General features: G+C 61.5%; 6 protein-coding genes across 10 annotated transcripts in view; 3 read left to right on the top strand and 3 right to left on the bottom strand.

Moving 5' to 3' along the window:
- The first annotated feature begins 321 nt into the window (after positions 1–321).
- On the top strand, positions 322–2,458 carry GAL3ST4 (galactose-3-O-sulfotransferase 4). Of its 2 annotated transcripts, none has more exons than XM_087712139.1 (3): positions 322–449; positions 767–1,097; positions 1,607–2,458. In XM_087712139.1, exons 1-3 carry the CDS (start codon positions 322–324, stop codon positions 2,456–2,458), a joined length of 1,311 nt encoding a protein of 436 aa, XP_087568265.1. The 2 variants fall into 2 exon arrangements, with proteins under 2 accessions (XP_087568265.1, XP_087568264.1); XM_087712138.1 differs by having other exon boundaries at positions 764–1,097.
- A 3,332-nt stretch (positions 2,459–5,790) lies between these two features.
- On the top strand, positions 5,791–11,380 carry TRAPPC14 (trafficking protein particle complex subunit 14). Its single transcript, XM_014059514.2, has 11 exons — positions 5,791–6,428; positions 6,508–6,603; positions 6,689–6,818; positions 6,918–7,004; positions 7,095–7,215; positions 7,977–8,124; positions 8,230–8,312; positions 10,088–10,251; positions 10,454–10,611; positions 10,779–10,972; positions 11,107–11,380. Exons 1-11 carry the CDS (start codon positions 6,030–6,032, stop codon positions 11,258–11,260), a joined length of 1,734 nt encoding a protein of 577 aa, XP_013914989.2. The 5' UTR covers positions 5,791–6,029; the 3' UTR covers positions 11,261–11,380.
- Positions 11,381–12,326: 946 nt separating this feature from the next.
- On the bottom strand, positions 12,327–13,078 carry LAMTOR4 (late endosomal/lysosomal adaptor, MAPK and MTOR activator 4). Its single transcript, XM_087714356.1, has 4 exons — positions 13,005–13,078; positions 12,826–12,915; positions 12,637–12,754; positions 12,327–12,529 (listed from the first exon to the last, which is right to left on the bottom strand). Exons 1-4 carry the CDS (start codon positions 13,005–13,007, stop codon positions 12,432–12,434), a joined length of 309 nt encoding a protein of 102 aa, XP_087570482.1. The 5' UTR covers positions 13,008–13,078; the 3' UTR covers positions 12,327–12,431.
- Positions 13,079–13,826: 748 nt separating this feature from the next.
- Positions 13,827–19,445, bottom strand: TMEM272 (transmembrane protein 272). 4 transcript variants are annotated; one of them, XM_087714355.1, is made up of 5 exons: positions 19,320–19,445; positions 15,559–15,648; positions 15,421–15,471; positions 14,484–14,675; positions 13,827–14,109 (listed from the first exon to the last, which is right to left on the bottom strand). In XM_087714355.1, exons 2-5 carry the CDS (start codon positions 15,638–15,640, stop codon positions 13,886–13,888), a joined length of 549 nt encoding a protein of 182 aa, XP_087570481.1. In that variant the 5' UTR covers positions 15,641–15,648; positions 19,320–19,445; the 3' UTR covers positions 13,827–13,885. The 4 variants fall into 4 exon arrangements, with proteins under 4 accessions (XP_087570481.1, XP_087570479.1, XP_087570478.1 ...); XM_087714353.1 differs by lacking the exon at positions 19,320–19,445 and adding an exon at positions 16,879–17,243; XM_087714352.1 differs by lacking the exon at positions 19,320–19,445 and adding an exon at positions 16,879–17,237 and having other exon boundaries at positions 15,559–15,645.
- Positions 19,371–20,320, bottom strand: MBLAC1 (metallo-beta-lactamase domain containing 1). Its single transcript, XM_087714351.1, has one exon. The coding sequence runs from the start codon at positions 20,266–20,268 to the stop codon at positions 19,618–19,620; it is 651 nt and encodes a 216-aa protein (XP_087570477.1). The 5' UTR covers positions 20,269–20,320; the 3' UTR covers positions 19,371–19,617.
- Positions 20,321–20,377: 57 nt separating this feature from the next.
- Positions 20,378–20,994, top strand: part of TAF6 (TATA-box binding protein associated factor 6) — a 2,117-nt gene continuing 1,500 nt past the window's right edge. Inside the window, 3 exon segments of the mRNA XM_087715053.1 lie at positions 20,378–20,550; positions 20,627–20,713; positions 20,794–20,979. Coding sequence (XP_087571179.1) covers positions 20,395–20,550; positions 20,627–20,713; positions 20,794–20,979 — 429 coding nt within the window. The 5' untranslated portion in view covers positions 20,378–20,394.

The following is a 20,994-nucleotide window of genomic DNA, read 5'->3' as shown; positions in this document are numbered from 1 at the left end:
GCCTTGGCTTGAGCTGTGGGGGGGGGGAGGAGGAAGTTCCAGCCAGGGGATCAGCAGGTCAGGCCAGGCCAGGCAGATCTGAACTGGTTGCTTGCTTGCGTCTGACTTCTGCTCAGGTGACCCCCTGCAAGACGGGGACAGGTCCAAAAGGCAGCCGTGGAACCTCCTCCTGCCTTGCAGGTGAGCCAGGTGCAAACCCTCGGGAGGGAAGAGGGTCCCTGCAAGGCCTCGGTAGGGCTGCCCCTGAAGGTCCAGGGATGGGCTCTGCCAAGGACAGGGTCTCTCCCACCACTAACTCTCTGCCCCCCCCCAGGGTGAAAGATGAGGAGCCTCCCCAGGTGGCAGCGGTGGTGCTGCTGCTGCCGGCTGCCTTTGCTCTGGGTCGCGCTGGCCGTCTGCACAACGATCGGCTTCACCGTTCAGCTCCTGGGCATCTCCCTTCCGAAGAGGTAACGCCTGCTCCCTCCCTCCGTTTCAGCCGGGCAGAGGCTGGGCGCACAGAGCTTGCTAGGGAGCGGAGGTGGCCGGGCAGCAGGAGAGCCTCAGTGGGAGGGTCAACCCGGGTCCTCGCAGGGTGAAACCTAGCTGAGTGGGAGAGCAGTGGGGAAGCCCAAGGCAGGGAGAGAAAGGGAGAAGGTGTCGGCAGCCCCCTCCACTCGGCTGTGGCCTAGAGAGAGAGAGAGAGAGAGAAAGGCTTCCCTTCTGCTTCCAAGGGGAGCCGGTGCCTTTGTCGGTGGGCTCATCCTTTTCCAAACTCTCCCAGCAGGGTCTCCTCGGCTCCGCTGCTCCCTCCCCTGCCTGCTCTGGTCCCCTCAGCGGAACCTGCGGGGGTGGGGGAGGAAGAGCCCACCAGCCCCCTCCCCTCCTGCCAGCCGCGGCGACACCTGGTCTTCCTGAAGACCCACAAGACCGCCAGCAGCACCCTGGTCAACATCCTGCACCGCTTTGGGGACACCAGATCGCTGCGCTTCGCCCTGCCGGCTGGCTACCAGTTCAACTACCCCAGGCTTTTCCAGGCACGGCGTGTAAAAGGGTGGCACCCCGAGGGGCCCCCATTCGACATCCTTTGCCACCACATGCGCTTCAACTTGCTTGAGGTGTGTGGGAGGAGTCCAAAGCAGTCAGGCAGGATTCGGGGGGGGGGGAGGGAGGTGGGAAGGGGGGCTGGGAGTGGGAGGAGGGGCGCACGCAGAAAGCTCTTCCTTCCTCCAAGGGGCTTTTCCCAGCTGTTGCCATAGCCGGAAGGGACCCCCACTTCTGGCTGGGGTTGTAAGGCCTCATGTCTCTCAAGAGGCTGCCAGCTGAGGCTCCTCCAGAGTGGGATTTGGCAGGGAAGAGGTGGGGCATGTAAGAAGGGCTGCCTAGGGTGCCAGGAGAGGGGGCGGCCTGGGGGAAGAGCCCTGTGCACATTTTGCTAAATAGCAAATAGCACTTGGGCTTCGCAGCCCCCTCTAAACGGTTTTACAGTCAGCCTCTGGCCCCCAACCATCTTTGTTAGCGGATGGCCCCCAACTTTCACCCAGGAGGAGGCAGGCAGGAGCTCATCTTTTCCATGGGTATCCCCTGTGGTTGGCATCAACACTAACCTCCCCATCTTCCCCTCCAGGTCCAGAAGGTGATGCCCACGGACAGTTTCTACTTCTCCATAGTGCGGGACCCGGCTTCCTTGGCTGAATCGGCTTTCTCCTATTACCGGGGTGTGGTCCCCGCCTTCCGCCGGGCTCGCTCACTGCCGGAGTTCCTGGCTTCCCCACAGAACTTCTACCGGCCCGGGGAGCGTGGCAGCCACTATGCCCGCAACCTGCTCTGGTTTGACTTTGGCCTTGATCCACCAGCAAGCCCCGTCTTAGCCACCATCCACGCTGCTCTGCTGGGCCTGGATCGTATTTTCCACCTGGTGCTGCTAACGGAATACATGGATGAGTCGCTGGTGCTGCTGCGTGACGCCCTCTGCTGGGGCTTTGAGGATGTGGTGGCTTTCCAGCACAACCTGCGCAATCCAGAGGCTGTTCACCCGCTGGGCCGCGGCGATGCAGCTCAGCTCCGTGCCTGGAATCACCTGGACTGGCACCTCTACACTCACTTCAACCGCACTTTCTGGGCACGCGTGAAACACTTTGGCACCGCCCGCATGGCTGGGGAAGTGGCCGTTCTCCGAAAGCAGCGGGCAGAATTTATGCGGCGCTGTTTGCAGGGGGGGGGACCGCTGGAGCCAGGCCACATTGCTGACGAGCACATCCGCCCCTTCCAGTTTGGGCAGGTGCCAATCCTTGGTTATGCCCTACAGCCCAGCCTGGCATCTGGCCTACAGGTCGTGTGTCAGCAGATGGTTACACCCGAACTGCAGTACAAGGACCTCCTCGATGCCAAGCAGTTTCCCCACCCCCACAAGAGGGGCAATCCCAGAGGGGGAGGGGGAGGCACCCACAATAGCTCTTGGCAGAACCCGTCTGATTAAAATGCCTCCCCCCTCCCCCCCCCCCCGTGGTGCTCTCCCAGACACCCCCCCGTCCACGCAGGACACAATGGGCAGAGGGGCCCCAGGAGAGCTGCAGGGACAGGCGATGCCAGAGAAATGAAGAGGTTCCCATATTTGGAGAGGCAAAAGGCTGTCGGTTCTCTTTAAACAGCTCAGGATTGTTTAACACTGAGAGACAGACAGGGCAACGCACCCTCCCTGGCACCAGGCACACCCGGCAGCTTCATGTGGGGAGCTTCCACAATTGGATTTCTTATGACTGGGCCAGGAAGAGCATGACAACCCCCCCCCCCAATCTCTGGCCCGTGCTCAGTACTTTCCACCCTAACAAGGCCTCTTCCAAAGCCTGGCAGACCAGCACTCTTGTGTGGAAGGGGCTGGGCTCTCTCACGCCAGCCTTTGGCCCACCATGTGCTCCTGCTGGCTGGCTGCTTCTCTCCCATGCCACTGTCTCACCCCAGAGGCCGTGGGGCTTGTACCTGGAAGGTGAGGGGAGCTGGGGCCACCACGGGGCTTGCTGGCTCTTCTCTGCATGTCCGTCTCTCCTTGGGGAAAGGAGGCTGCACGGGAGACTTCTCAGGCTGAGAGGCTCTGGGGGCCATGCGGACGGCCTGAGGACCTGGGCAGCAGGGCCATATTTGGGGACCCTGATCCCAGGGTTGGACCTGGGGCGAAAACCCGAGGACCTGTGGAACCGTTGCTGGCAAACGCTGGGAGGGAATGAAGCTGCACTGAAGTTTCACTGCACTGGAAGCCAGCAAGATAACACGACCAACCCAGGATAGGAAACAATCACTGCTTCAAGAATGAATCGTTCAGAGTTATGTGACCCAACCAGAAGGGCTGAAATTATGGAGAGCTTCGCATGTAGGATAATGAATTGCAAGAAATGAAAAGGCTTCCGGAGAAAGGCCGTTCCCAGAGCTTCTTTAGCTGTGCCTGAACCCAGCTCTACTTCAGCCAGGCCGGCAGACCTTCCAGGCAGCCTGAAGGACGACCGGAGCCAGAGACCGAGGAGTGGGGTGACTTGGTTAGGGCCTTCATCCTGCTGGGGCGTCAGGGTTGGTCAGGGGTGCAGGGATTAGCCAGGCTTTGGCCTATCCACCCCAGGGCCGTTTCTCTTTCTAGCCTGAAAAAAGGAGCCTGGAGAAAGAGAGTGTCCGGCCTCTTCCTGCTGCCTCCTCCTGGGAGGCCCCTGTGGCCCAGCTGCCCCTTGCGCAAGCTCCGTAGTCCGGCTGCCACTCAGTGAAAGTAAAAACTGGATTTTGCTGCCCCTTAAGAGCGAGGTTGAACTATGCAAAAGGGCGGGGTGGAGAAATCGCTGTCATCCCACAGAACCCTGGGAAGGAAGCCGGGGGTGTTCCGGGCAGAATCTGGCTGCTGCTGTGAAACCATAGAAGCTGCTGCCTCCAAGCTCCCAACTCCCACCCATCATCCACAACAGCTGCAGGACTACACCATGACATGCTAAACGCTCTGACCGCCATTGAAGCAGGCATGGCTGACTCTTGGGGAGAAGAGTGCGCCCAACTCTCCACCAGCTGAAGAAACCACTGAAGGGCAGTGCCACCTCGGTCTTCCTGCTGGACAGGGAGGCAGGTCCGAGGCTGGAACTTGGACCATCTCCAGGTCACACTGAGAGATCAGGAACCTCAGGCTCATCATCACCTCTGCTGCTCTGCAGTCGTTCAGATTTGCACCCGTCTTCTTTATTGGGCCCAATAGCCAGGTGAACCCAAAAGCTAGGAGGGCACCCCTGGTTCAATCCATCAATCACACCGTGGAATTCTGAAATTACAGTCGCTCTTTCCGGCATTTTGGGCAGTGATGCTGTTTAGATCTTTTTTTCCATTGAACAATTACTGTGCTCCTTTTCAAAAAGGAGAACAGAATAAAGAATTAAAACATATGAATTGATTGCTGTAGTCTGAGCCTGACTTGTTTTGTCTTCTTGGGGTAACTTTTCTCCTTAGAAACCAAGATTCTGCTCTGGGGGGGGGGATCTGTGCTTTAGAGAAATGCCAATGGTCAGAGAAGTCACCCATGGCCGACCGGTCACTTTCAGCCTGGCCTTCCTCTTGCCCAGCTGCATGGCTAGGCACTGCCAGCCCTCCACCCACCTTTCCCCCAGAAAGGCAATGCATGAAGCAGCTCCTCCTCTTATCTACACGCGGATCTCTCACAACTGGAACCGTTTGCTCTGAATCTGGGCACAGTGATGATGGCCATAACAACAGAAAAGAAAAATTCAACTTTCAGGTGGCACTTCCTGGCCCTAGTAGGGGTGTGTTTGTGTGTGTGTGTGTGTGTGTGTGTGTGTGAGAGAGAGACGGAGATGCCTGTCTCCTGAGGCCATTAACTTCAAAAGCCCATCGCCCCCCCCAAGAGCTGCTGAAAAGCTGTCCTGAAGAGGGAGGGGGCAGGTCTGGGAGGGGCGAGATATCATAAAATAAAATGGCTTAAATTCCTTCCTTGCCCCCTCCAAAACGGGCAGCATCTTCGAGAGTCCTTGAGAAAGTCAAAACCTCCAAGTCAGCCCCCCTGTTGCAAGGGGTCCCAAGGGGACAGCCCCGCAAAGAGATTCGGCGAGTCGCTTCCGGAGTTCCCGACGGCAGTTTTGGGCGCTTGGCAAGTAGCCCACATTTGCGGCCGTTTGCAACATCCCGCCGTCCGAACATCGCCATCTTTGCCCATTTTGACCCGGTCCCAGTGTTTACTTGCAGCTTCTGGCAAAAAAGAAACAAAAAAAACCCCTTTGGGTCTCATGGATTTTTGCTTAACACTTTAAAAAAGTTTGCAATACCCGCCTGCTCAGGGGACCAAGCGCTTCCTGACCCCCACTGTAATTCCGGGATTAAGGCGAGCCAGGAGGAGGAACCGGGCCAGGAAGCTGCGCTGGGCCGGATTTATTCAGAAATCTTGACAATTACAGGCGGCGTCCCAAGCCTTTCAGTCCGCCGGATTCAATCCGAGTGGATTATTTCATACGTGTAAACTACATTTATTCAGCCAAAACCTGGAAGGAGAGAGCAGCCGCGGACTGTAGTCAGACGCTGGGCCCAGGAAAGGAAGCCGCCGGCGCCTCCGCTCCTCCCTCCCAGCTGCCCGTCGCCAACGCCGAAGGGCGAAGGAAGCTCTCCCAAGCGCTCCGCCCTGGCAGGAGCCGGTCTGGAGTCGCTGCGGGAGCCGCCAAGCGCCCAAGGCTCCCGCCGCGCAGCTGGCCAGGAAAGGGCGGGCAGCAGAGAGACGCCGAGAGCTGCCTCGCCTCGCCCCGCCCGCCGCGCTGCGGCCGCCTCTCTCCGCCTCCGCGCCCGCCTCTTTGACCGCCTTGCTCTCCCGGAGAGCCCGGGCCGAATCCGGCTCCCGCGCGCCTCGCCTGCCCCCCCCCTCCTCCTCTCCTCCAGCAGCCGCCCGGCGGAGCCCGACCAGGGGGACCCCAGCCGCCCATGCCGTGCCGCCCCCGCCCCGACAGCAGCCGCCGCCTGCGCAGCCGCAGCCGCCTCTCGCCGCCCGGCCCGGCCCTCGCCCGCCGCCCGGCCCGCCCGCCGGCATGGAGTCCCAGTGCGACTACTTCATGTATTTCCCGGCGGTGCCCTTCCCGGCCCGCGAGGTGCTCCTGGGGGAGCCGGGCCGATACCGGGCCTTGCCTCGCAGGAACCACCTCTACCTGGGCGAGACGGTCCGCTTCCTGCTGGTGCTGCGATGCCGCTCGGGGGTCGGCGGCGCTCCCCGGCCGCCCTGGGGGGAACTGGCCGGCTCGCTCTCGGCCCTGGCCAGCGTCAGCCCGGCTGGCGGCGGCGGCGCTGGAGACGAGGCCCTCCTGGGGGAGGCGGCGGCGGAGGAGGGCGCGGCCGGAGCCGGAGAGGCGGCCGCCGATGGCAGCGTCTTCCGGGAGTGCCGGGCGCTCCTGACCCACGGCCACGGCGCCCCGGGAACGACGGCACAGGCCGTAAGAGCGGGAGCGGGGCGGCGGCGGCGGTGCCGGCGGCGCCCCGGGGACCCTCCTGACCCTCGGCTCCCTCCCGCAGGTGACCCCCGAGGAGCCCATCGTCTCCATCGACGAAGTCATCTTTCCGCTGACCATCTCTCTGGACAGGCTGCCGCCCAGCACCCTCAAGGCCAAAGTAAGCCCGCCCCCTGTGCCCTGCCCTGCTCCGGCCAGCGCCCTCCGGGCGGCCTTGCCCAGGACTGATGCCGGTTCCTCCGCAGATAGTGGCCACCGTCTGGAGGCGCGACCAGGAGAGAGGCGAGGTCCGGGAACGCGGCTACCTCAGCATCCTGCAGGATCGGGCCCCTTCCCAGATCTTCCGCGAAGAGCAGGGCGCCTTCAAGGCGCAAGGTGAGCGGGAGCGGCAGGCCGGCGGGTGGCCTTCTCCCTCCCTCCCTCCTACCGGGGCTGGGCAGAGCTGATGCCTCCCTCTCTGCCCTTGATTTCCAGTGAGCACCATGCTGACTGTGCTGCCTCCCCCGGAGCTGAAGTGCCAGCAACTCAACGTGTCTGGGAAGCACTTGACGGTTCTCAAAGGTGAGTTGTTAGGTGGGGAGGGGAGGGTCTCCCATGGCAGGTGCCCCCCCCCGTCCCCCCATATTCCCCATTCCCCTCCCCCCTCCCCAGTTCTGAATGCTGCCTCCCAGGACGAGCTCTCGGTGTGGGACGTGCGGATCCTGCCCAACCTGAATGCCAGTTACCTTCCCATGATGCCCGACGGCTCCGTCTTGCTAGTGGATGATATCTGGTAAGAGGGCCAGTCTGCCTGCCTGCCTGTCTGAGGGAGCATTTAAGGGACATTCCCCACTCTTCAAACCGGGCTGTTTACCTTTGAGCAGCCCAAATCCAACCCTTCTCTGAGCTGCACTTCCAGGGCTGGTATTTGGGCGAGCCCACAGCAGGGCCTTAGCTACAGCCAGTCTGCCTAGTGGTTAAATCCCCAGGCAAGGAGCCAGGAGGCAGCTCTGGAGCTACCTGAGGCATGAGAAGCAGCTGAGAGGCTTTGGACGGGTCCCCCCCCTCTTAGCCCAGCCCCCCTCACAGGGTTGTTGTTTTGTTGTGGGGAAAATCGGAGGAGGAGGAGGAAGGTGTGCTGGATATGTTGGCTACCTTGTTCTTAAGGCAGAATAAATAAATGCACTTTTTGCTCTCTGGGGAGGGGGAGGGTGGAAGGTCGTGCCTGACTCTTGGAGCCCTTCAGAGTCTCATTCCTGGAGGGCCCACTTGGGCTGCCGCCAAGAGGCAGGAGGAGAAGCTGCCTCAGGGAAGGCCGAGGCCAGGCGTCAAGGGGTGCCACCTGCATGCCCGGGAGCTCAAAAGGGAGCTTCTTGCATGGCAGAAACCTCCTCTTTTCCCAGCCCGGCTGTGGCCAGAAGCAGGACTCCGTTGCCCTGAGACCAAGAATTGGTGGGTGTGCCAGGGAGGCAGGGGTCTGCAGGCACATGTATGGGGGGGAGGGGGCAGGGTTGCCGTTTTTTCTCACGCTGCTTCTGTTCCGCCCCCCCACAGCCACCAATCTGGCGAAGTCTCCATGGCCTCCTTTTGCCAGGTGCCCTCGGCCACTTCTGCCTGGCCCTGCTCCCTCCGGGCACTGGAGGAGCAAAATTTCCTTTTCCAACTGCAGGCGCCAGAGCAGCCCCCCGACAGCACCAAAGAGGTGAGGTCCCCCCCCGCCCCCAGGCCCTCTTTGCCCGGGCACCTGCAGCGCAGAGTGGGGGAGGGACGCAGGGGGCAGCCGCTCATTCTCCCCTGGCACTTTCAGGGCCTGGAGGTCCCCCTCATTGCGGTGCTGCAGTGGTCGACCCCCAAACTCCCGTTCACAAGCAGCATCTACACGCACTACAGGTGAGCAGCTCCTCTTCCTGCGGTCCGGAAGGGACACGGCCAGCCTCAGGGCGCCTGGGAGGGGAGCCTGGCTGGCACAGGGGATGAGGGAGGCGCCCCAAATTTTGTTTGCTTTCACAGCTGCCTGGCCACACTGCTTACTCCTTCTGCAGCCATCTAAGCACCCCCAACCTTCTTCCTTTCTGTTGTTCTGCCTGACCCTGTACACCCAATACTGTACCCTGCCAGAGGATTCCCCCTTCCCCCCCCCCCCCCGGAGTGGCTGATCTGACGTTCAGAAAAACTCAACTGCACCTTTGGCCACGTTTTTGACCAATTTTGCAGCAATGCCATTTCCTTTTCCATGTTACGAACACCCCCAGGGACTGTTACGCCACTTAGAAACCCCTGGAACGGAAGAGGCCTTGTGCTCCGCTGCTTGTGGCAGGTCTCTGTTGACCACCACCGGACCCCCACTCTGGGATCATCTGCCCCTGAGCCAGCTTCCCATCAGCCACTGAACCACCCAGCGGTGAAGCCCTGGCCTGCACAACCTATTTAGGGGTTCATTATGCAGATGAAATGTTTTGCTGACATCCAGGTGGGCTGTGTGTCCACAGCTCCACCTTCCTCCCAAAGGTCTCACCCGGAGGCGGCCCTGGGTGGACTGAGGCTCCACGAACACCACTGCAGAGCCCTTGCCTGGCAAGCGGCCCTTTCTGGTGGGAGAGCCAGCAGGAAAACTGGGCTGGGTGCTGCTGGGCTCAAGGCTGAGCTTTCGGTGTCGTGCAGCTGCCTGCATGAGCGTAAAGGAAGGGCTGGAAGACGCCAACCTTGCTCTCAAAGAGTTTATATATATATATATCAGTAGTGGCATTCTGCCGGCTCTTACCAGTAGCAATTGCTGCTGGAGGCTCCGCCCACCCACCCACACGCAACGCGGGACCTTCTGCACATGGCACAGAAGGCAGCGCGTGCGAGTGAGCGCACTCACATTTGCGAACCAGTAGCGAAAGTAAGTGAATCCCACCACTGATACGTACCATACATCCGTGTACACAGGTGTATATATATATATATATATAGAGAGAGAGAGTATCATATCCGAGCTTCTACCTCAGTGGGTAGCCCTGATTCTATAGGAGGACTTCAAATTCTGCCATTTTCCTTGGAAGCCCACCTTTGTTTTGGAGTCAGTTTTTATTCTTCCGATGATTTGCAGGTACAAATGATGGCACCGCCTGGCCTTCGCTCTCTGTGTGTCTAGTACAGGGGTGTCCAAACTTGGGAACTGTAAGACTTCTGGACTTCTAACTCCCAGAATTCCCCAGACTGTATTATCTGGCAGCCAGATTCCTTCTACAGGAAGTTTTCTTGCATAAAGCATCTCGTAATTAATTTAGCTTTTTGAATATCATTTTGTCATCTTGAGAATTCTCCTCCCCCCCCCCCAAAAAAAACCCTGGATTATTTCCATCCGTCATCTCCTTGCATTCTGTTCTCCACCCCACCCCCCATAGGGCCACTTATTTAGTGCATTCCTGTACCTGGAAATTGTCCTCTTCTGGGGAGGGGGAGGGTTAGAGGTGGAGGGTTGACCCTGATGGTGCCCAGCGCCACAGAGGGTTAGTCTTCTCCGTCCTATCTTGGCAGCCAAAGCTCCGAGCGTGGTTTGGCACCCATCTCACAAGCTCCCACCCCCACCCCCCGATACGAAGAAAGGGGGCACCTAAGCCAAGGCCTCCAGGGCTTTAGCACAGAGGGACTGCCAAGAGTTCTCTCGCTTTCCCTCCTAGGCTGCCCAGCATCCGCCTTGCCCGTCCCAGGTTTGTGATGACTGCAGAATGCGAGTCGCCAGTTGCCTTGCATCGCCGCTTCGTAGTTACGTACACACTCATCAACAACTTGCAGGACTTTCTGGCAGTGCGCCTGGTGTGGACGCCAGAAAGTGCTGCCGCAGGTGAGCGGAGGGTAGAGGAGGCCTCCTGGGAGGACAGGACGGCCGGCTCCTCTTCAGGCAGAGGGGAAGGGCAGGCCGGGAGCTGCACAGGCCTCTACCCCCCCGCCTCTCCACTGGTTGGGTTTTGGGAGCATGCTGGGTCTTCGGACCCCCCTTAACCGCTCTTGCTCGGCTCTCCCCCCCCCCCCCCCTGGTCCTTTAGGGAAGAAGCAGAATACCTGTGACGAATGCCGTGCCACACCAGACCCTCAAGACTCTATTGTGTGCCACACCCCTCTCAATAACCTGGGATTCTCCCGCAAGGGCAGCGCCCGGACCTTCTGCGTCACGTTTCAGGCTCTGCGTGCCGGCTTGTTTGAGGTAAATGTCCCCACATGCTGGACAAGTTGGCTCAACAAACCAGGATCCCCCTGCCAATTGCGGATGGCCTATCCGGGTTACATCCGATCCCAACATTGCATAGCAGAAGAATCGCAGACCAACCAAGACGGCTATCCTCTCTTCCCCCCCCCCCCCCCCCGCTGCAGTTGTCCCAGCACATGAAGCTGAAGCTCCAGTTCACAGCCAGCGTGTCCAACCCCCCTCCGGAGGCCCGGCCGGTCTCCCGCAAGAGCAGCCCTGGGAGCCCAGCAGTGCGGGAGCTGGTGGGGCGTCATCAGGCCAGCCTCGGGCGCTCCCAGAGCTTCTCCCACCAGCAGCCGGCACGGGGACACCTCCTGAGGTGGGTGCTGTGGAGGAAGCTGATGGGGAGGGGAGGAAGTGGCTGGGGAGACTCTGCAGGCATCAGCTGGGAGGGAAAGGGACGGGCTGTCAGGGGAAACCCTGCTAATCTCTCTCCTCCCTCCCTCCCAACAGGTCAGGAAGCGTCATGGAGCGACGGGCCATAACTCCCCCTGTGGGCTCCCCGGTGGGCCGCCCTCTTTATTTGCCCCCGGACAAGGCTGCTCTTTCCCTGGACAAAATTGCCAAACGGGAGTGCAAGGTGCTGGTGCTAGGGCCTGTCACATGACAGAGGGGGGGGGGTCCCCAGAAAGGCCTTCAGCCTCCCCTCGGAACCAATGCGCACAGCATGCGCCAGTCTCGCATCTGCTCCAGACACCTGAACTCCACAGATTGACGCCTCCCCCCGTCCCCCTGACCCGGCATCTCTTCAAACGGGAGTCCTCAGCCGCACCCCTGGCTGGGAGCATTTCCTGGCTGTGCCACAGTTCACCCTTCCAGGGACTGCTGCCCCTCTGGCCCACCCACCCCCCTCATCTCCCTCCAGCTGAGCAGCCAGCAGTGATTTTCACTCTGTAGGGTTGGGGGGGGGAGACCTGTCTGAAAGCCAAAAGAGGAAGGAGCAGCTACATCGCCCCCTTCCCCCCCCCCCAAGCAAGGTACTACTCCAGCCCCTCTGGCAGAAGGTACTTTTAATAGCCGGACAGTCCCGGAGAATCGATTTTCCCTTTTCGCCCTGGATTAGGCCCCGGGATGTGACCTGAAAGGCTCTCAGAATCTCAGTCTCTGCTGCATTCCTAGACCGGAGAGGGCCGGACTCCGGCCCTTCCCTACCTCCGCATCCTCCCAGGCCAAGGCCACACTCCATTGCACTTTATTTAATTTTTGTTATTTATATTTTTTATTCCTTCAGGAGCAACTCCAACTCTGTATGTATATGTGCTTACAAATAAACTGCCCTGGCTGGCCGGCAAGTAACCTGCTTAATGGATCTCTTTGGTGTCCTCTGGCACCGTCCTCCTTTCTTCCTCTGCTTCCGATGACGAATTCACCCCCGATCTGAAGACGGATTTAACAATCCCCCCCCCCCCCCCCCCGTCTCGCCTGGGTCTTCCTCCTCCGCTGGTTTCAGGCAGCCCAGAGCAGCTAGCGAGCATCCAGTGTGGAAACGGCTTTGCTCCCACTCGGAAGAGCAGATGGCAAGTAAAAAGCTTCTCCAGAGGGCGACTCCCCCCAAAGCAGCATCTCAGCCGGGAGAAGGGGAAATAAAGGCTCTGGGGGGATCTCTGGAGAATGGAGGGGGAAAAACCCCCGGGCAAGGAAAGGGGAAGGTCTCCCCTCGTCCCTCTCCTTCCTGCTTCGGTGGTGGGCGGGAGGGGAGGGGAGGGAGAGGGGCGGGAGGAGGGGCCGAGGGGAGGCAGGGAGGGGGCGAAGCGGCAGACGGAGGGATTCCCCGCCGCTCAGACGACCACGGGCTCCGGGACGCTGTTCAGCCGCTTGACCACGAAGAGCTTCTGCCCGGAGACGGTCGCCAGCAGGGAGTGCTCCCCGAAGACCACTGCGGACGGGGAACGGGGGGGGGAGGAACGGCGCCGGTCAGCGGAGGCCACGACGCCTGCGCGGCCCCTCCCCGCCCCCTCATCCCCCCCCCGGGAGGAGGCTCACCGGAGACGCGGCGGAAGGGCAGCTCGGGGCCCCGGGGCAGCCGGAAGGCGCAGGCCGTGCTCACCAGCTCCGCCATGGCGCCCGCGGTGCGCTCGTCGTTCTCCAGGTCGCCCGCCGACTGCGGGGAGAGGGAGGTCAGCGCCCGCCGGACACCCCCGACCCTCCCAGCCCCGTTCGCCGCCTCCTCACCGCCAGGACGGCGCCGTCGCAGATGACCAGGTAGCCGGTCTGGTCCGGGATGCGCTCCAGGCCCTGCGTGAGGGCCGCCGCCGCCGCCGCCTGCCGGGAAAGCAGCAGCGCTCGGTCAGCCCGGCCGCCCCCGCCGCCCCCCCTCCTCCTCCTCCGCCCCCCCCCCCCCCGGAGCTCACCATGCCCGCCTGGAACCGCCAACAGCCGCAGGCGGAAAAGGAGCCGCGGCGCCGCCCACTGACCCCTGCGGAAACGGAAGGGGCGGGCCTCCGGAGAGTCTGCCTTCCGGTGAGGGAGCTCTGGGCGGAAGTGGCTTCAGCTCGGGATTCGCGCGAGATCGGGGGGCGGGGCGGGAGATGACTCCGCCTCTTCCCGCGACGCCGACGGGAGAGGGCGGGGCGCCCCGCCTCCCCCCTCCCCCCCTCGGGCCTCCCTTTCTCCTTCCCGGCCGCCGCCCGAGGGAGCCTGTGGGTGGGCGCTGCGGCTCCTGCTGGGCGGCCCCCTTTGCGCCGCCCGTCACCGCCTCGGCCTGGTCTTTCGGGTGGCGGAGACTGTGAAGGGCGAGGCTGAGCGGCGGCGGGAGGAAACCTCCATCCGCGGGGGGTGGGAGGGGGGATGTTGCAGGGGGGCCGCGAATCCGGGGGAAGGGAGCCCCCCCCGACACACACACGCACACACACACACACAGCCCCGGTGTGCCCTGCAACACCCGCCGGGGTTGGGCGAGGCAGGACCGAAGTGGCTCAGCGAAGAGCTCCGTCGGCCAGAGAGCCCATCGGCCCTGACGAGACTGGCCGCCCGGTGGAGTTCAGCCTCCCCCCCCCCCCGAGACCCCTCCCCCCCAGACACCCCCCCTCTCTTCCCTCCCCCGAGACCCCTCCCCCCCAGACACCCCCCCTCTCTTCCCTCCCCCCCAGACACCCCCCTCTCTTCCCTCCCCCGAGACCCCCCCTCCCCAGCCCCGACCATCCCCCGAGACGGGCGAGTGAAGGAGGCAGCTTAGCAACGTGGAAGTTTATTAAGAAAAAGGTCAGCTAAGAACGAAAGGCGGGCAGGGCGACTACAGGCCCCCACTGCAGCCCCTCCGCCTGCGGGCGGACACCACGGCGTTCAAGATGAGGATGCCGACCAGGATGCTGAGCGCCAGCAGCAGGGCCACGGCCAAGGCCGCGTGTATGGCGGTGGTGACCCCCAAGGCGAAGAGGAAGAGAGTCCGGTGGCAAAAGTCAGGCTGGCCAAAGTGCTCGTAGTCAGGGGGGTAGATGGAGTAGACCCAGACGTTACCTTTGGGGGGGAGGGAGAAAGGGGGGGGAATGCGGTCAGGAAGGGCTCCGTCCTCCTGCCCTGAGGCCCCATGGCCACCCTCTCTCTCTGAAGTCCCATGGCCACTGCTGAGTCTGGGGATCAGGAGCGGGAGGGAGGGAGGGAGGGGGTTGTTCCAAGGGTGCTGTTGCTGTGGGCAGGGGAAGCTGCCTCCAGTCAGCCCCCCAGGAGCAACTTCAGAGGGACCCCAGCACACTTAACAGCCTTCAGCACAGCAACCCTCCATGAGCTCTGGACCTCTGGCTCTGCCAGTTAAAGGCTGGAGGTCGTGCAGTTCTGTGCCCCCCCCCATGGAAGGGCGAGGACCCCCCCCCCCAGGTAGCCCCTCCGCCTACCTGCAATGAACCAGGCGCAGAGGAAGAGGAACCCCGCTCCCCGCAAACAGTTGAGGAGCGTGCTCGGTCGGTCAGTGCCGTCCCCGCAGGGAACACAGCTCAGGAACAGGAGGAGGAGGGTAACGACACCCTGGATGAGCAAGTAAATGGGGAGGAGAGGCTGCCGGGGGCACTGACCAAGATAGACTGCTCCTGGGGATGGAGGAGCAACAGATTAGCCTCTGAGATTTTCGGACCTTCCTTCAATATGACGCACCCCAGAATACAGATCCCTCCTGCTGGCCTCGGCCCCCTGTCCTTCCCTGGGCAAGAGGAGCCCAGGTTGGTGAAGCGGAAAATGAAAAAAAGACCCTTTCCTGAAATTTGGGAGACGGCTTCGCAGCCTTAGTCACCTCCCGGATACTGGCGCCAAGCTGGCCACGGCTCCAACCGGTGCCTGTATCCCAGCCCAGGTGGGCATGCAAACTGCAGGTCCAGGTGGGAGGAGGAGGAGAAAAAGCAGCCCGGCCCCCACTGGCCGATTCAGAGGCAGCCCAACAGCCAGGAGGGCCTGCAAAGCTGCCTCTATGCTCCGGCCGGGAGCTCCGGGCCTGAGAGGGAGGGGACGAAGGGACCCTCAGCCAAGGCAAATGCCCGAGCGGCCAAGCCTGGCACTACTAGCCGCTTGGGAGCCCAGCCGACCCTTCCGAGCGCCACACCTTCTGGGTCTGCTTCACGGAAGCCCATCCAGGCACAAACCAGTGGTGCTTAGCAAGCCAGGATTTGGGTTCCACCAGCCACGGTCGTTGCAATTTCCTCAGCAAACGAGGAGGACCATGCAGCAGTTACTCAGCCCCTGCGGGAGCCGACCACTTCAAGGCGGGCCCAGCAAAGGATCCGGCACCACCGGAGCAGGGGCAGCAGGCCAGCCAAGGGGGCTGGTGGGGGTTTCACTCACCAATGGCGATTCCTGCCACGGGCAAGGCAGCGAAGAGAACCTTTCCTAGGGCTGGAGGAGGAAGAGGAAGAGGTTAGGTCACTCTGGAAATGGGGGAGTAGCAGCAAAAGCCAGGCGTGGGGAGAAAGAGCAGCCTACCCATCAGGAGGGAGTGCGCGGAGGAGGAAGGCTCTTCGGCGGCTCTCAGGAGGGGCCTCTCTGGCTGGGACTCTTCAGCCATGGCAGCTGCTGGTGAAGCCGAGGGGAGAACTGAAGGCGCTGGCTGCTCCTCCACGCCCACCCCACCCCATCTTAAGTATCGGCTGCCTCTGGCCTCCTGACCCAGGTGTGGCCTCCCCTTAGCAATTGTGATGGAGGGGGGGAGGGGGGAGGTTCAGCTCCTCCCTCCTTTGAAGCTCTGTGTGTGAAGCAATGAATTGCTTGGGTGGGAGGGGGGGCTCTTCCCCCACTTGTCTCTCAGCTGATGAGGGGGCTGCAGGCTCCCAAATGCCCAGCCTGGATGAGGCAACCAAGGGGAAACGGAGAAGTGCTTGGAAAGTAGGAAGCTGAGCTCAGAGGCCGGTTTTGGAGGGCTCTGCGTTGTCAGGGGTGGGGGGGGAGAGGGGCAAGGGAGCTGCTTGACCTAAAGCTCCCTCTGGACCACCAGGAACTGAATCCGATTGTGCTTCAGCCTCTCAAAGCTTACTGGGCCCTTCCCTTGAATGAAAAGGGTGTCCAAGGCGGCTGCTAGTTGGAGGAAGCCTCCCACCGGGCCCATCCTGTGCAACTCCCACTGGGCCCAACCTGCGCAGCCCTCCGACATTCCTGGAGGCCCAGAAGGCGGGTCCTTTGCAGCACCCAGCCTGGCCATAAAACGTGTCCTCCTCTTCCTCCCCCCCTCCCCCACCAGGAATTAGAGTATCTGCAGATTCCCTTCCTTTCCAAGGCGTTTAATTCTCATACATTTTGCATTTGGCTTTCCCCACTCTTTGGTCACTGGAGCCAGATCTCCCACTTCAATCAGCCCAAGCAGGCCTGACCCGAAGCTGCCCTCCCCGCAAAGCAAAGCCGATGAGGGGCCAGTCAGTGGAGCCGAGAGGGGCCTCGTGCAGGGATGCCTCCAGCCCCTCCCTCCCATCCCAGAGGCATCCTTAGTGCCTGCCCCACCCACCTCCATCTTGCAGGCTCTGGGGCAGCCCAGGTTGGTGCGTTGGATATGGCTTTGGCCACCCCAGCACGGCCAATCCCAGGGGCAGCAGAGAGGCCAGGTGCCTACCTGCTCAAGACAAAGATTCCCCTCTCTCTCTCGGCCATGCCAAAGGATGGGTAAGAGAGGCAAAGGGGTAGGGGGGATGAGGGGGTGGGTGTGCCCTCCGCTCCCCAAGCCAATGCAGACCTCAGTCCAGGTAGCAGAGCGCAGTCCAAACGGGAGCCAAGCCCTCGCTTGGGGGGGGGGCACAGGTGCCCCGTGTTGTTTACCTGAGGCAGAGGGGCTTCACCCAGCAGCACCCGGGGGACAGAAACAGGCAAGCAGCTGTTCTGCCGCCACCTCGCTCTTCCTTTCCAGCCCGCAAGGAGCAGCTGACTCCCCACTTCCTCCTGCCGCCACGGTTGCTGCTGCCCCCCCTCCAGCCCCCCTCTGCCTGACTGTGGCAAGGGCAGAGCTGCTGGGAAGACAGCCCCCACCTCCCCTTACTGGCTCTTTTCCCAGCCGGGACCCTTCGCAAAGTCCCAGGGAAAGAGGTTGTGTGAGGCATGTGACACGGTGAATTGCAGCCAAACCTCAATCTTACAATAGAGCGAACGCTGGCCGGCTGAGGGCGAGGCAGCATTTCTGCATGCTTCCGGTGCCTGGGAGGGGAGGAAGAGGGTGCCCGGAAGATTTGGCGGGCAGAATACTGAAACAGCAGGAAAGATTGGCTGTCCCTCCCCCACCCAACAGCCCTGCCCCCCCCCCAGTTGCATGCAGTGCAAAGAGATTTAATGGGGTTTAAAGTCCGGGTTGCACAGCACGGTGGGGCAGCGATCCCTGCAGCCGCAGAACGATGTGGCTTTTTGTGCTACGACCCCAGGGCGGAGGCCACATTGGCAGCACTTGCCCGGGAGGAGAATGCCAGCACACGGAGTGACCGTTTCCAAAACACCTTATTCAAATGGGATTGGACAATGAGAGGTAAACACGGGGGAACTGACCAAGGGAGGGAATTTAACTGGCAGAAATCTGGCGCAAACTCTCAGTTCTGGCTTTTACACCACTGCAATTCACTTGTCTTCTGGTAAACTACTTTTTCTCAACAAATGGAGTTAAGATTTGTTTTTAGTTAGAAGCCCAAGTTGAGGCAGGTCTGACATCTGTTGCCCACAGAGACTTCCCACTGCAGACAAACCCAGTAGGCAAGGGGTCCGGATGGAATCCAGTGGCCCATCTCCCAGTCCTAACAAGTAGTCCTTAATGGGGGTACATCTGCATGGAGGGAAGCAGTGGGGTACCACAAGGTTCCGTCTTAGGCCCAGTATTCCTCGATATCTTCATAAATGACAGATGAGGGAATACAAATTTGCAGATGACGCTAAGCTGGCAGGAACAGCCAACACCCCAGAAGACAAGCTCAGGATCCAAAAAGGTTTTGACAGACTTGAACAATGGGCCCTTAATCCAACAAAATGAACTTTAATATGGAGAAAAGAAAGGCTTTGCACCTGGGCAGGAAAAGCCAAAGGTACAAGTACAGATTAAGCGGAATCTGGCTCAAAAACGGTGAATTTGCGAGGGGCCTTGGAGTCCTAGTGAATGATCACTTAAAAGTGAGCCAGCCGTGTGTGGCAGCAGCCAAAAGAGCCAATGCAATCCTCGGTTGCATAAACAGGCATGGAATCAAAATTAGTACCGGTTTATAAAGCCTTAGCAAAGCCGCGCCTGGAATCCTGCATCCAGTTTTGGCCACCGCATCACAGGAAAGATGTTGAGATTTTGAGAAAAGTGCTAAGAAGAGCAACCAAGACGATTAAAGGCCCGGAGAGGAAAACGTATGAAGAACCTTTGCAGGAATCGGGTAACGGCCGGTCTAGAGGAAAGAATGAGGGGGGGGGGGGACGACATGATAGCCGTATGCCAGTATTTGAGAAGCTGCAATGAAAAGGAGGCGGTCAATTTATTTCCCAATGCACCAGAGGGCAGGACAAGAAAATGGATGGAAACTAATCCTAGAAAGAAGCAACCCAGAATTAAGGAGAAAATTTCCTAACAGGACAATGAATCACTGGAACAGCCATCAGAAATTGTGGGTGCTTCGTCACTGGGGGGGGGGGGTGTTTCAGAAGAGACTGGACAGTCACTTGTCTGAAATGGCAGAAGATCTCCTGCTTGAGCAGAGGGCAGGAGTAGAAGACCGCCAAGGTCCCTTCCAGCTCTATTCTTCCCTCCGCCTCCAGGCAGACCTCCCTGAGAAACAGGGGGGAGGGGGGTCCCCAGTGGAGCCGCTGCTCTCTTCTTACTGCCTCTGCCACACCAGAGGAGACCAGTGACCTTGGGGGCGAAGCAGAGGCTGGCACTGCGGGCTCCTTAGGGTGCTCTGAACCCGGTTGTTTTCCTGCAGTTGTTTCATTACCAGCGCTAGCAGGGGGTGGGGTTTGCTCCCATTTTATATGCGAGGAGGAGGAGGAGGAAGCATTCTCTGACCCATCCAGACTGTCCTCCAAGGGCACGCCTGGGGTCTCCACAGATGAGCCAAGGCAAAACCTATTCTTCCCTTGCCCTGTATGTCGCTTCTATCCTTAAAGCCTCTTGGAGTTGGCCAAGCTGCATGCAGCCTTATCCAAAGGGGCCCCAGACGTTCCTGGAGGCAATCGCTCAACAGAAGATGTCATATTCAAACCCCAGCCTGGCCAGAAGCTGCAACTCTTTATTTAGCTACTCATACCTTGTCATTTTGGACCCGACCATCATTTCAAGGAGCCAGCAGACAACTTCATTCCCCCTGGACTGGGCTACCAGTCAAGCTTTATTGGCAGCGGGTTCCTGCTAGGGAACGTGAGCCTGAAAAAGCCCCAGAAAAGGTTCAGTGCCCGTCAGTCAGCACCCGTCCTGATGGAAGTCTTTTGGGCTGGATGAAGGCCCCCAGGCAGCCCCCAGGCGGGAAGGCTCCCCCAGGGGACCAGCCACGTAGCCAGGAAAGATCCACCGCTCGCCTCCGTTCAACCCTTCATTGAGCGCCGCCATCAGCTCGCACTGCCGCCGGCTCCCTCCCGCAACACCTGGAAGGGGGGCCCGTGGCCGGGCACGATGACGTCGGCGATGGCCAGGACGCGGGCCCGGCTCTCGGCCTGCCGCGCGGGATCTTCGCTCAGGGCCGCCCACTCGCCCTCGTCGTCCTGGTGCTCGAAAAGGTCTCCGGCCACCACCACGCTGCCCAGGGAGGTGCCCCGCACCAGCAGGCTGACGTCGCTGCCCGTGTGGCCGGGGGTGAACAGCACCTCCAGGTGCCCCGCGTGGATCGGGTAGGGGACGCCCTGGCGCAGCCCCGTCGGCAGGTAGCGGCCCCCCGGCCGGCAGACGTCCGCGCCCACGATCAGCTCGGCCCGCGGGAAGAGGTTGAGGTTGCCCGCGTGGTCCGAGTGGCCGTGGGTGCAGACCACGTGGGCCACGTCCCCCGGGGACACCCCGCGCTCCGCCAGCCCCGCCAGCAGCCGCTCCCGCGCCCAGGGCCCGCCCGTGTCCACCAGCGTCAGGCGGGGGCCCAGCACCAGCGACACCGTCCCGTCCGCCAGCGTGGAGCCGTCCGGCTGCGCCCGGCAGTAGCCCTCCTGCACCACCCGCACCGAGTACGGGCAGCCGGGCAGCGACAGCGGCGCCGGACGACGCGTCGCCATGGAGGGGCCGCCGGAGCGCCCGGGACGCACCGCGCATGCCCCGGCGGCGCCGGCTGGTGACGTCACCCGGGCGCCGCGCTCGACCGGCCAATCCCCGGGCTCGCTGGCGGGAGGCGGGAGGCGGCGATGGCGGAGGAGAAGAAGCCGAAGGTGGGCAGCGCGCAGCTCCCCACCGAGTCCATGAAGGTGGTGGCCGAGTCGGTGGGCATCGGACAGGTGCCCGAGGAGACGTGCCAGCTGCTGGCGGACGAGGTCAGCTACCGCATCAAGGAGATCGCGCAGGTAGGCGGGGAGGGGAGGGGGGGAGAACGGGGGCTTCACCTCCGCCGAGCGGCGCCCACCGCCTCCGTCTCCGCAGGACGCGCTGAAGTTCATGCGGATGGGGAAGCGGCAGCTGCTGACCATGGGCGACGTCGACCTGGCCCTGAAGCTGAAGAACGTGGAGGTGCTCCGGGAAGGGCTCGGGGTGGGTGGGTGGGGGCGACCCCCGCGGGCCCCCCTGGCTAACCCTCCCCTCCCCCGCAGCCGCTCTACGGGTTCCACGCGCAGGAGTTCATCCCCTTCCGCTACGCCAGCGGGGGAGGCCGCGAGCTCTACTTCTACGAGGAGAAGGAGATGGACCTGAGCGACATCATCAACACGCCCCTCCCCCGCGTCCCCCTCGACGTCTGCCTCAAGGGTGAGGAGGGCCCCCCGGCGGGGGCTCCCACAGCAGCAGCAGCACCC

The sequence above is a fragment of the Thamnophis sirtalis genome, unplaced genomic scaffold (assembly GCF_051295495.1).
Source record: "Thamnophis sirtalis isolate CommonGarterSnake01/CBP01778 unplaced genomic scaffold, rThaSir2_p1.2 scaffold_4, whole genome shotgun sequence".
Taxonomy (NCBI): domain Eukaryota; kingdom Metazoa; phylum Chordata; class Lepidosauria; order Squamata; family Natricidae; genus Thamnophis; species Thamnophis sirtalis.
This window is presented reverse-complemented; position numbering and strand designations above follow the sequence as displayed.

Bases quoted from the DNA above. Each gene is read 5' to 3' on its own strand.
- LAMTOR4 (XM_087714356.1), bottom strand. The intron at 12,755-12,825 runs GTGAGGAGGCGG...CTCTCCCCGCAG, and splicing joins GCGACGGCGCCGTCCTGGCG to TCGGCGGGCGACCTGGAGAA. The intron at 12,530-12,636 runs GTGAGCCTCCTC...CCCCGTCCGCAG, and splicing joins GCCCTTCCGCCGCGTCTCCG to TGGTCTTCGGGGAGCACTCC.
- MBLAC1 (XM_087714351.1), bottom strand. From the start codon at position 20,268: ATGGCGACGCGTCGTCCGGCGCCGCTGTCGCTGCCCGGCTGCCCGTAC.
- TMEM272 (XM_087714355.1), bottom strand. From the start codon at position 15,640: ATGGCTGAAGAGTCCCAGCCAGAGAGGCCCCTCCTGAGAGCCGCCGAA. The intron at 15,472-15,558 runs GTAGGCTGCTCT...TTCCTCCTCCAG, and splicing joins CGCGCACTCCCTCCTGATGG to CCCTAGGAAAGGTTCTCTTC. The intron at 14,110-14,483 runs GTAGGCGGAGGG...TCCCCCCCAAAG, and splicing joins CTGCGCCTGGTTCATTGCAG to GTAACGTCTGGGTCTACTCC.
- TRAPPC14 (XM_014059514.2), top strand. From the start codon at position 6,030: ATGGAGTCCCAGTGCGACTACTTCATGTATTTCCCGGCGGTGCCCTTC. The intron at 8,125-8,229 runs GTGAGGTCCCCC...TGGCACTTTCAG, and splicing joins CCCCCGACAGCACCAAAGAG to GGCCTGGAGGTCCCCCTCAT. The intron at 10,252-10,453 runs GTGAGCGGAGGG...CTGGTCCTTTAG, and splicing joins GCCAGAAAGTGCTGCCGCAG to GGAAGAAGCAGAATACCTGT.
- GAL3ST4 (XM_087712138.1), top strand. From the start codon at position 322: ATGAGGAGCCTCCCCAGGTGGCAGCGGTGGTGCTGCTGCTGCCGGCTG. The intron at 450-763 runs GTAACGCCTGCT...AAACTCTCCCAG, and splicing joins GGCATCTCCCTTCCGAAGAG to CAGGGTCTCCTCGGCTCCGC. The intron at 1,098-1,606 runs GTGTGTGGGAGG...CTTCCCCTCCAG, and splicing joins TGCGCTTCAACTTGCTTGAG to GTCCAGAAGGTGATGCCCAC.